Source organism: Impatiens glandulifera, chromosome 1, assembly GCF_907164915.1.
Source record: "Impatiens glandulifera chromosome 1, dImpGla2.1, whole genome shotgun sequence".
Lineage (NCBI taxonomy): Eukaryota > Viridiplantae > Streptophyta > Magnoliopsida > Ericales > Balsaminaceae > Impatiens > Impatiens glandulifera.
Window position 1 is genome coordinate 84697421 of NC_061862.1, and position 12941 is coordinate 84710361.

General features: G+C 35.3%; 1 protein-coding gene across 2 annotated transcripts; it reads right to left on the minus strand.

Annotated features, from left to right (window-relative positions):
* Positions 1-424: 424 nt before the first annotated feature.
* Positions 425-12586, minus strand: LOC124919138 (cation-chloride cotransporter 1-like). Of its 2 annotated transcripts, XM_047459304.1 has the most exons (13): positions 12166-12586; positions 11240-11389; positions 10978-11056; positions 10026-10117; positions 7259-7373; positions 6830-6930; positions 6612-6673; positions 6229-6456; positions 5328-5442; positions 4171-4365; positions 2009-2409; positions 1686-1847; positions 425-1596 (listed from the first exon to the last, which is right to left on the minus strand). In XM_047459304.1, the coding sequence occupies exons 1-13, from the start codon at positions 12342-12344 to the stop codon at positions 524-526; spliced, it is 2952 nt and encodes a 983-aa protein (XP_047315260.1). In that variant the 5' UTR covers positions 12345-12586; the 3' UTR covers positions 425-523. The 2 variants fall into 2 exon arrangements, with proteins under 2 accessions (XP_047315260.1, XP_047315261.1); XM_047459305.1 differs by lacking the exon at positions 12166-12586 and having other exon boundaries at positions 10978-11048; positions 11240-11373.
* Between the last annotated feature and the right edge of the window lie 355 nt (positions 12587-12941).

Sequence of the window (12941 nt, forward strand, 5' to 3'; positions counted from 1 at the left end):
TCACTTCCATTCTACAAAGAATACTTCAATTCTTTATAAATATATTATCACTTCCATTCTACAAAGAATACTTCAATTCTTTATAAATATTAGCCTACTGTAAATAAAAAGTCCCAAAGCCTAGGCTAGGATGAAATGAGGAATATAAATGTCCCAAAGCCAAGTTTAATATAGTGTTGATTGTTTATTTTTTTTAACTCAAAGTGGTTTGACTTCATTACTAACAAACCAATATGCCCCATCACATCAAATATTCATAATTCATTTTTTTTTTATAATAATACAAGAAATATTTTAATCATTTAACTACCAAGTAACCAACTTTTTCATTAAATAACAAATATATTGTTCTTTTTAAAGAAGAAAAAAACACACACATCAAACAAGCTATAAGTCTTCAAATATATATATAAAACCAAAAAAAAGAATGAATCAAACATTAATTAATTATTAGCTACAAAAAAAACAAATATAGAAAATACGTACGTACGGGTATTTAAATTTTGTTTTTTCTTCCTAGTTCCTATGTGAACAAGGTGACAACATCTCTTTGGTATCCTCTTACAATCAAAAGCCTAGGAACATTTTCGACCAACAAATCCATGTACTCCATATAAAAAGCTGCAGGATGGTTCCTAGGAGGTGGCGGCAAACTAACGAGCACAACAGCTGCCATTCTCGAGTATCTAAGGATGGTCGAGTTCAGTTTCAAAGTAGTGTATAGAAACTTCTCCACCTGCTGCTCGTTCACAACCACAGCCTTTCCATCTGCCATTAATACTGAACTACCTTCTCTTTCAGCTCTTTCTCTCATCCCCCTCAAGTAGCCTAATATCCTTTCTTGTGCCCCTGTAAACGCTTTCTCCCCTTCCCCCTGAACATCCCACGACTTCATCGATATAACTATCACCTCTGCATGCATCCTCAGATCGTACAAGAACTTCTTCACGTCTGCTTTCAGTTCTTCAGCGTCAGAGTCCTCTTCCGCGATGCAGAAAACCTGTATTTTACAGCTCTCGAAGCTCTCCTTTGTTAGTAAAAGCTGGGAAAGGAGTAGCATCAGTCCTCCATCTCTTACAATCCAATACAAGTCTATGCTCCCAAACTGCCTCTGATATTCATTAGGCCACTCATCAAGACCTTTTATAACCACAACTGCCTTATTCGCCACGATGCAGTCATTGATTATGCTCACAAATGTTGCAGGAATCTCCGTTAGGTTTTCCCTCCTCCATATTTCTGGGTATCTCATCACCACAATGTTGGGTTTCAGATTTCCCAGCCCCATTACCTGAACCACACTGCGGAACCCTTCTGACATTGTTGGGGCCACCACAATTTCTGCAACCCCTTCGCATTGTTTGTAGTCTATGTAGCTGCTCAGTTGCTCTCGTAAAACTTTCGCATCTTCCGCACATTCAAGATAGTCTCCGTCGAGAATCGACACGAAAATCGACATTCCTCTGCCCTTCTTCTTCATGTAGTTGGCAAAATCTGCAAGTTTTGGATGGCAAGGTACATTCTCTGGCAGCTTGCCCCATGGCCGGCAGAAAACCAGAGGAATAGGATACCAGTTCTTAGGATGGACTTGGTTTGCTGTATGTAAACAGACCACGATTCATCAATCAATCAATTGAAACAAGAAATCCATATACTACTGCTAAGAGAAAAGTATATATACTCACCTCCTAAAGATCGAAGACTACGAAGTGCTAATTGAAAGTATGCGCTCTTCAAACCATCTCCCCAGTCGCCAGCCTTTCCCTTAATGCTAACGTAGTAATATATGAGACTAGCCAAGGCTAGGGACACCACAGTAAAGGACCAAGAGATCAGAAACATAATAACTGCAAAAGAATAACAGCATTCAGATATGTTGTGAATCCATTTAAGGACAAATCGGCACCAATCATCATTTCGACTTGCTTTAAAATTAAAGGCTGCCATCTTAGAAGACGCAAAACCTGGCTTGGTTTCTATCCAATAAAAATTCTTAATAAGCTAATACCTATGCAAAGAGATGCTCCAAGAAGGGAGAGGCTCCAGTGATGAAATTTCCAGCGTGGACGCCAGCTGGGAGCATCTAAAAGATCGAGAAGAAAGCAAGACAAGTTCACACCAGTATAACATAGGAGGAAGAACATAGTGATGGTTGGAGTGATAAGATCCAGATTCCCAATAACGACACATCCAGCACAGATGAAGGCAGTAAAAAGAGTAGCAAAATGAGGTTCTTGCCCATCTGCAACCTTGAAGTAATTAAGAACAGGTAGGATATCATCATTAGCTATTGCTGCTAGAAGACGTGGTGCACCAGTTAAGCTCTGAAGTGCTGCACCCAGTGTTGAAAGAATTATACCAATCTGAACAATTACTGGAAAAGGCCATGCAACTGAGGCTGTTAAGAGCCTGCATGCATAAAGGAGTACAACAATACTAATTAATTACATACAAGTTAATGATGACTCAGAATTTCCAATAAATCTTCTTTTTCTTTTATAAGCTTGCATGCATAAAGGAGACCAGTAATACTAGGGGCTTGCTTGATGTGGGGTTTATTCAGAAATAATCTTGTGTGATGAGAAACTACATTATTTGGGTCAAAATGGACTAAAATACTGCACTAATTGATATTTTAAGAATGTTGTAAAGAATAAAAAAGAAGAAGGTATTTTGGAATTTTTAATAGATGATTAGATGGAAGGTGAGGTTTTGAATTATTTGGATCCAAATAATCCACATCAATCAAGCTCCTAATGAATATAAATTTACTGTAATATTTCTATAAACTATTATTGAAGTTACTTACAAAATTAAGAGCCAAGTTTATGAATCTAAATCAATAAAAAATCGTACTACTAACATCATGTATCCAAGGGAAAAAAATGTGTGTAAATACACAAACACCTATATATATATATAGCGGGAATCCTCGTACATGGTGAATAACCAAATTTCAATTGAAATCAAATCTTTCGGATAAATCAATGCAATTTAGGAGAAATCAATGAAAGGACATCAATTCAAATCCTGGATTTTCGAATTGAGAGAGATCAAGAATTCTCACTATTTCTTAGATTCATAGACCTAATTCAATTTAGTGGGATCTTTCATTCACGTTTTTTTCCACCAATAACGTTTTATAAAACTCTTTGACCCCCGAATTTGGAGTATCTTACTTTCACGCAATTCACAGGGTTCAACGGTTCATTCGAATATGAAATCCAATCCTGGAAATATAGCATCCCTCTTTTTTTTACTACACAGGGCTTTAATACATTTCGAAATTGAGAGATCTCTACTGGAGCCAATACTATTCGAGAAAAAAAAAAGAGGAATTTTGAGCCTGTTCTTTCCATGACCCCTCTTAATTGAGGCAGAAAATACAATGCTTGAAGGGAATCAATTTGATTCCATGATACATATTTGGATTGGGTGCTACTTAAAAAGTATTTCTTTTCTTTTTTTTTTAACTCATTTCTATCTAATTTTTTTTTATGGCTTGGCTATCTCAGCTAGCCAAGCCATTCCCCTTTTTTTATGATATCGATCCCCTAAACTCTATTTAATGAGTAAAAGGAGAGAGAGGGATCCGAACCCTCGATAGTTCTATATATTAGTGAATGTGCAATTATATTTATTGATAACCGAGTGTGGTTATGCAACTTAGTCTTAGAAGATTAAAAGAGATAATATCAATGAAGATAAGAAAGGGGATTTTGCTACAATTTCTGAAACACTATTACCTCTATAGAATAATACTGTAAATATAAAATAAAGGTTGATTAATTTCTTGTAAAGCAGAAGATCATCCTCAATGAGAAGAACTCTTAATTTTTCACAGAAATAAAACTATAATCTATTAGCATATAAGTTGTTTTTTCATTTCAGTACATCACTAAATGAAACAAATTATTCAAAACTGCTCCATTTGGAAATACATATTGCTGTTGTTTCTCTACCGAGATCCATTTTCATAATAGAAACATAAATCATTTTTTTTTAATCTGTCTCTGACTAAACTTAGTTTCCAAAAGTTCCTGTATGTGGAAACGGATTCAGATATGAAGACAGAAACAACAAGTGTTTCCAAATCGGGTACAATTAGCAAAGAAAATCAAGTAGCTTTATTGAGGAAAATAATCTCATAGAAACCAAGGAAGAAGTTACCTGTCTGTCAAAAGCTTCTCTCTAGTTGCAAGTGCACCGAAAAATACCACAGAAACAAAATATAGGCCAGAAGTTACAAGAGTTGCAGCCAGAGTTCCAATAGGAATGGATCGTTGAGTATCTTTCAGAGATGCAGACCGATTTGAGCCAGCCATAATACCCGTTACAGCAGGGAAAAAAAGGCCAACCAGCGCACTGATAAACAAAGAGATATTGTGAAAACATAAAATAACAGTATACTCGATGTAAGTCAATTTTATAGCCAATTCAACAAATACTAAAAAGCTACAAAAATTATTTTTTGCATGCCACAGTATTTTTTTTCTATTTCCAAACCTGATATAATATTAACAAAATATAGTGTTACAAGCCTGAATACAAACAAAAGGCAATTCTGAAGTTGACAGTGTGCCAGTGTAATTTCAAGCATGTCACACAGTTTGCTACAATACAGCTTAATATTAAGGCCTCAAATGTGAAAGGACAAAAGGCTACAATATATTAAGATAACAAAGAATCATAGATTGGGTACAAATCCTGCTAGTTAAAGTCTGGTAGTTCTCTACTAGCATCTAGAGAGAGAACATATTTTAGTGAACCAAACAAAGAGCTATAGCCTCTATCTGAGACAAACAATGAATTGATGGTCCTTCAAATTCAAAGCATTGGCGGAGTCCAGTATTAGAAATTATCTCATTTCATAACAGCAGTGAAATAACGGGAAAAAAATCTACTAAAAATGAAAATTTAATACTAACTGTTGAGTACAAGATTACTCAAGATGTGTTGAGTCACATACATACAGAAACCGAAGGCACTCCAACAATAAGTGATATGAACACCGTTGAAGCATCACTAAACTGTTCAGAAACAAACATAAGCCACTGAGGAATGCAAAATGACTGGGAAGACAGAAAGAAGCATGCACTTCCCATCTATAACAGTTTTTGCATAAAGTTTCTTAAGAATGAACAATAAGACCAAGAAAAGGACAGCAAAGAACATTAATTACCAATTAAACCTATTTATCCTAATTGTTGGCTTTACCAATTTTTGTATCACCCTTTGATTATTTGCAATAGAACATACATATGATTAGGTTGAATGCAAGCTAACCGGAAAAGATATTGAAAATCAAGATTAACAAGCATGCTTACTTGAAACTCCAATACATTTTGCCATTAGGATCTGGAATTCCAGCTTCATTCGTAAATTGGTAGTTCGAACTCCAATTATCCTTGAAAGTGTGCAAACTCAAGCCCGTGAATCCAGCTGTCAATCATCCACAGAGAAACTGATTATAGTGAAATAACAGTAGGTAGAGAAAAGCACAACCATTAGCAGCCTATTTTGGGTGCACATATGTACTTTTAGGAAGCTTCAGAGTATATCTAATAATGAAGTAAAACCCAAGGAAAATAATCTTCTGTCTTTTTTTTTAGAAGGTTGGGTTCTGCTTCTCCTTCAGAGTGCGATTAATCCCCGCGGGTTAAGCATATAACCCGCAAACATACTCAACCAATTTAACCAGATGAACGGAACTTGCCGTCTAACGGGTTCGAACCCAGGACCTCAGAGAGAAAATGACACCTACCTTTTAAGCCATACTTCTTAAAAAATGGCTAAGTGAGCCGTAAGAAAAAAAACCTCCTTACTAGTTATAGAAATGGCACCCACCCAGAAGACCCATTTAGCTCGGTGGTTGAGAGTAGAACTCATGTCCGCAAGGTCATAGGCTCGAGCCTTCATGACCATTTTAAAAAAGTTTGTAAGTTTGGTTAGACAAAACGAATTTGGTACTGGACATATTACAAGTGGAATTTTCAGTACCAGTCTAGGAGGAACCCTACAAGTTAAAGAAATACCCCAACTCAATACTTGAGGGACTACTACACCTAGGACTAAGATTTATTCTTCAGGAGTGTTACTTCAACCCCCACAAGTGTGAAGAGGTCTATTCTCTTAGATGTATAAGTTTAGTCCTGTTACTGTGCTTTGTAACACGTACACTTCTTGAAGAAAGTGTAAGAGGAGAGTTTTGCAAAATAACACACTTACGAGCTGGACGATCCTTCCCTGATGAAACAATCCCAATAAAGATACAGAAGATAGACAATAGAACAGGTATTAGGAAAGCAGGAGCAACACGATTGATCATCTTGACACCACCAAAGACAATAAAGCACAGAATGATGGTCACAATAATTCCATAAATTTGTAAGTCATGCAAGCTTGGACTTGAGATCGGTTGTGCAATATCTGTGCCATTTAATCTTGTGACAGTCTCTGCATGGATGAAACGGAGACTAAATTGTTAAAATGCATGGTTTATGCTTATAGTATGAAGATAAGACTTGTAATATTTCTCTTTATAAAAAATTGGTTCGCCAGAGATGAATACTTTAAGAGTCTATTTCCTGCTAATCCAAAGACATGAATACCTCTGAAAAGGCCAGCTGCAGGTACAGCCTTTAGAAAAGTCTCTACAGCTCCCAACACATAGCTTAAAGCACACACAAAGGAAAAAAGTTGTTGATATCAGGAGACCATAATACAATTGTAAGCTAATGAAAGCAGGATCATGTATTGTATCTATCCAACCATAAACAAAAAACAACAAAAACAACAAAAAACTTAATTGAACAAGTAAGGCACTCACAGAGCACCAGCAATAGCATTCCCAAGGAAGAAACACAGTCCAATGCTGACACCAACTTCTGGACCCAAAGCTCGACCAATCAAGTAATAAGGCCCCCCTCCCTAGTCAAATGGTAGATGAAATCAATGAAAGGCACAAGAAATCAAAATTGATAGTTACAGAACTATTCCGGCGGAGCAGTTTGAATATAGGAAAATAGAAAGAACGGAAATAAAGGAAGGGGAAGCAACAAACAAGAGCCAAAAAGAAGAATTGTCATAATATGCTTCTGGAACAAAGAAAATGGTGAACCATTTTAACTTTTTTACCAGAATAGATTAGGTGATTTTGTTTAAGATTTTGCTCTCTTACTGTAACATTTAACAGTACTCGTGCATGAAACTTGAGTACTTTCAGTCTTTCATAATTACAGATGAATAGAAACAGTACCTTCATTGCACCATTAGTGGCAATAGCACTCAAAGATATTGATGTCAGAAAGGTACACGAACCGCAGAACATGACTAATAATAGTGACTGTCCTATTCCACCCATGCCAATGATCCTGCAGTTTTTATCAAAAGAGAAGGATAAATATAAAATGGAGATGAGTAAGCGGATAAAACGATGCCTATCTTAACAGGCTACAGAAAATGCAGCCTTGGATATATTTATTTGAAAAAGTGAACTCTTATTCATTGAGCTGTGGCCCCGTGATGATAGCAGGTAACCGTGGTACAATATCGTCAATCATTACAAACCAATGGTTATGACAGAAATTGTCACAAGTTCTTCAAAATGAAACTAAGAAAATACAGAGAACAACAATAAGAACATGAAAAACAACAAAAAGGAAATAAAAGCAGGACAAGTTGTAAGAACTAAGGTCAAAAACTTTAAATATATTACTACATAATATCCTCTTAAGGGAGAAGAGAACCAAACTACACTTATTTACCATCACTAGACACATAGTGACATAATACAAGCTAAAACTGAATCACAGTTAACAAGGCTACTAACAAGAGGCATCTGCAACATGTTGCAATTCTCGACAATTTTATTAATACAAACTTTTAACTTAAAAAAAACTACTAACAAGAGAACGGTAACATATCTAGGGTTTACAGAGAATATAGATGAGAATTAAATAGCCTAAGCCAGAAATGAGAAATAGTCTTTTGTCTTTTAATATTAAACGTCCGCTATCATGGAACCGGCCGACTTAATTCGGAAGAAGAAGGAAGCAATGATGGTGCTCTCACTTGAAAAGGAATCAATAGTCTAAAATTCGTCATTATCATTTTCTTCATCAAGATCGAGACCATCTTCTTCATTTGAAATTGCATAATGTTCGGCATCATTCTCTTCTTCACTTTTTTCATCTAAATCGAATTCATCTTCTTCATCTACAAGATCAAATGTGCTAGATATTTCTATTGGTCTTTTCCCTCTAGATTTAGATGTGAGTGCCTTCGAACTTCCTATAGTTATAGATTTGATTGTATTTGAGGCCCCTATGGATTTCCTCAATTTATAAGGAACTTCATCAACACCAACAACTTCTGCAACATCTTGCCAAGTCAAATCATCATCATCATGAACAAAGTCATGCTCTTCTTTTAGTATCCCTATCAACCATTCATTGCCATCATCTGGATCATCTGGTTCACTTAATATGATAGGATCGATGATATCACAACTATCATATCTACGTTTCAGAGCTCTATTGTACTTAATGACACCAAATCATTCAGACGTTTTTGTCTCAATCTATTCCTTTTCTTGGAATGAAGCTGCATTTATTTATATATTTTTATCAAGACACGATAACATTTTTGCTATTTTCTCTTTAACTCTATCCATTGCCTCATATATATAACCCATAGCAGGTTTCTTCTCCCCCATCTACCGACCGAAGTACCTCCAATAATGGACAGCCAACTTTCATAGCATAAATGATAGAATTCTAAAATGATGATAGAATTCCAAAATGAAGACAGAAGTTTTTGTGCTTGCTTATCAGTAAGAGGAAAAGGGAAAGAGAGAAATTTAAATAAGAAAAGAAGATGAAAAGTTAGGGTGATGAAAAGACAAGCAGAGAGATTGAAATTTCAATAAATAGAAAAAGCGTCGCTATCAGCGCTATAGCTTTCATCGCTATAACTCATATAGCGATGAAAGTGATGGCTTTCACAAACCGTGTAGTTCATTGCGCCTTATAGCCTTCCATCGTCGCTTCGCTATGTAGCGAGCTATGCATGGGACTCCGATGTATTCGTCCTATCCGGATGTAGATGAAGAAGTGACGTGCAACATTCTGAAATTCCAAAAGATCAAACGTAGACGTTGAATAAAGTTCAAAGGCAGAACTTTGATTTTATTTTTATTTTTTTAGTTCAAAGCTTCTTAAGAATATAGACAATGGGCGGCATTAATGAGAATATGGGTTGGAAAATGATGAAAGGCTAGGCTTTTAAATTAAGTCAAGATTGAGGGAGATTGCTGGTGGGCCTTATTTGAAAATCGGCTGAAAAGAAGAAAGAGAAACTGTGAGAAATAAAATGATTGCTGATGGACTTTGACTGCGACCAAGTGACCAACAAAAAACTGCATTTTGTTCTCTGCAGATTTTATCATTACAAAGTACTTCACCAAACTTGACTCTTGCTGATTTTCAGCTTCTCTCAAGGACGGGAAAAGTTAGGGGGGAGTATTGTCACGTGTATGGTTAGAGATAGTTAGTAGGTAATATGTAGGGAGTATTGTCACGTGTATGGTTAGCAATAGTTAGTGGTTAATATGTTAGTTAATCTATTGATTAGTAGTTTAATTAGTTTGTTAGAGTAGTAGTATAAATAAAAGACAATTTAATTAATATGGGATATTAAATAATATGATGAATAATTTGCAGTCCTTCTCTCTTCTCAGTTCTCTAATTAAGTCTTATCTATTTCCTCTAAAGTATCTCATCTCAATTCTTGAGCCAATTACAATTTATCCTCGTCACTTTCATTCGGAATAATAACAGGAAATTTCCTCCAAAAAAAAGCACATGTTAGACTTATTTTACATGCTTCAGAAACCCAATATCAGCATTCTATCAACATAAACATCATTTTACATGTAAGCAGTTTTAATTCCAAACCACGCAATATTACTACTAGTAAAAAGACAGTTGCGTAACATCATTATTGAAAATAAACTCTACACGTACCAGGAAAATCTAATGTAATAGATAATCCCCAAAATATTCTGCAAGCATGGCACAAACACTCCCATCATTGTCCCAAGTTTCATACCAGTTGTCTGCACAATCAACAATATTGGAACAATAAAGGGAAAAGGTCATTCACTTTCCTACTTTGCTCTCTTATCCATTTCTATGCCACAAAAATAAAAATACAATGTAAAGTAGAAAGCATTTACTAGAAATATCAACATCCAAGCTCATAATTCCAAATTTGGGCTAGTATATTAATTAGTGCCAGAGTCCATTAATGACGAGTATTAGACAGAGGATGGAATAACAAAGAAATGCAAAAGATATGCATCATTTTACACTTCCTAGATCTACTTTATAAAACTCCTTTCCCCCATTTTTATCATAAACACTAAAACACAGGCATTGAAAAGGCTAAAAATTAACGAAGCTATTATTGTGCAGTTAGATAAATAGTGTAACTAAATACTCATTAGCATAGAATTTCCAACCAAATGATTGTAATATGGTACATGTAGAAAAGTCAAACATGAAGAAGGTTACTTTCTTCATGTTAACATAACTTGCTCCAGTGAAAGAAATAATGTCAAAGCAAAAACAATAGATTACATATATGTCTGGTTTTCTAATTTCCTAACCCACGATTAAGAGCAATTATTGGGCTGCAAGCTCAGTAGATGTGATGAAATGATACCAAAATTTCCATATATCAGTTCATGGTCAGGAATAAACAGTTTTCCAGTTTATAGTATGTAATCATTTATAAGCTCGTGACTATTAAGAGAATAACTTATGCTATTAACATCCAAAGCCTGAACAAGATGGAAAATGCATGAATAAGCTGAATTCGACAGATATTTGATAATGTAACATAGATGTATACACAACAATTCTAGAAACAAGTGACAGGTAAATTGAGCATATGACACTAAGACTTCATAGTTACCTTAGGATGCCCAAGAGTTGCAGAAACATCGTCCCCATCTCTAGGGCTAGAAGGTGTTGGTATCTGCTCCCCTGTCATACTGACATAAAACCCACTTGAGCATACTTTTATTCTAAATAGCATAGAAATGGTCTCGTGGTTATACACTAATGCAAGTGTAATCACCTACGATAAGGGACCGGGGATACATGTATTAAATGGAATGAGTCTAACGCAAGAAGGAAAAGAAGAGCAAAGAAAATAAATGAATAGATACAATTACCTTTTCAGGCCTAATATATTCACGAGAGAATCAAACCCGAACAACTCCAATTTGGATTCTCTCTCAGGGACATTAAGAGATACATGAGTTGGTATTATCCCATGACTTTCATCAACACCCATGCTAGGCTGAGTACTTACTTTAATTTTCCTACAAGATTACCGAAAGCCAAAATGGCCATAATGAATAAAATTGTGGTTAAAGATGAACAGAATTAAGGAGATGGAATATGTTTGCATAGATTCTCTCTATGTAGACAAACACTAATTGAGTTTATCTTGTTTCATTCTTCTATTTAAGGCCTCATGAGCCAGCACTACCACCTCGAGATAGAAACCCACAATGTTCAGTTGTCAAATGTCATGTCTTCCAATTCTTTTTGTCCAAATCAGCTGTGAAATTACTTGTTAAACACTGAAATCTGAACATTTCCACTTATCAAGGAAGAATTCATTATAAAAAGAAGTTTATTGGCTTAAAAAATATTTGGCTAGCAAGATCTTCAAATTAACAGGCAGAATAATGCCATTGTTTGCTGCAATTCCATAATCTGTCAAGCATCTGCATTTCTGCATTGTCCAAGAAATGTAATGAAATTTTCCATGTTCAAAAGAATATCAGCAATTTCATCTTGTCTTCCGCACCCAACAGACAAACCATCTGAATCATCCTAGTTAAATCTTGTAATTAATTTTGACATCAAACAAGGAAGTTGCACACAGAAGACAGCCGGTCATATCTGGTTTGTTTCCATGGTAAGATTTAGAACTTCACTATAGTAATACTAGTAATTAAATCTAAAGACAGATAGGGTAGTATGATAAATGAACAAACACCCACAATGGGTTTACTTACTAGTAGTAAAAAATGAAACATATTAGATGGAAAATGGGAAGAGGGAAGGAAAGAGGGGTGAAGGAGCTGACTTGATGTTATTTCCAGAAGCAGGAAATGGAGGAGCAGAAGAAGATCCAAGATCGATAGAAGTCATCTCCAGAACAGCACGATCATCGTCGTGAGCAACCACTGGCCTGTACTTGCGTCCTCGTCCCTGAGACGATGGTAACTCATTGTCGTCGGATCCTTCAATCTCTCCATTGTCCATTTTCAGTCACTTGAGATCCGTAAATCCGAATTCAATTCACGAATCTCAGAGAGAGAGAGAGAGATGTGAAAACCTTAAGACTTAGATTGATTACAACACACTAGTGTTAATTATCGGGAAAGAGAAATCTAGTTGAAAAAGATTTGCAAGAAAGTGAAGGATCGAAGGGCGGCTCTTGAGAGAGAAAGAATCGCCTTTGAATCGGGAGAGAAATGAAAGAGAGCGTCGTCAGCTTTGAATCCAGTCAGAAGAAGAAAATTTTCATAGACATACTTGCAGTTTGCTTCTGCTGCTGCCTTTTTTTTCAAGAATATTTTATTTAATTTTATTTACTGTAAACTATTTTTTTTTTAATTTATAAATCAAAATATTACGTGCTCTTACTCTATTTTTAAATAAAAAAACAAAAAAACAAAAAAAGAAACATAATTTAGAATGAATTAGTCAAAAAAAAAATAAAAAAATAACTAGTTTTGTAAATAAATTGTATCTTACATGTTTATAATACAAGATTATCTCAGATTTAGTAACCACAAAGTATATGAATAATAAGAACTCATCAAATAACTTTTTTATATAAATAAAGCAATGTTATGT

Bases quoted from the DNA above. Each gene is read 5' to 3' on its own strand.
- LOC124919138 (XM_047459304.1), bottom strand. From the start codon at position 12,344: ATGGACAATGGAGAGATTGAAGGATCCGACGACAATGAGTTACCATCG. The intron at 7,374-10,025 runs GTACGTGTAGAG...TAAAAACTGCAG, and splicing joins TATTACATTAGATTTTCCTG to GATCATTGGCATGGGTGGAA. The intron at 1,848-2,008 runs GTATTAGCTTAT...ATTCTTTTGCAG, and splicing joins TGGAGCATCTCTTTGCATAG to TTATTATGTTTCTGATCTCT.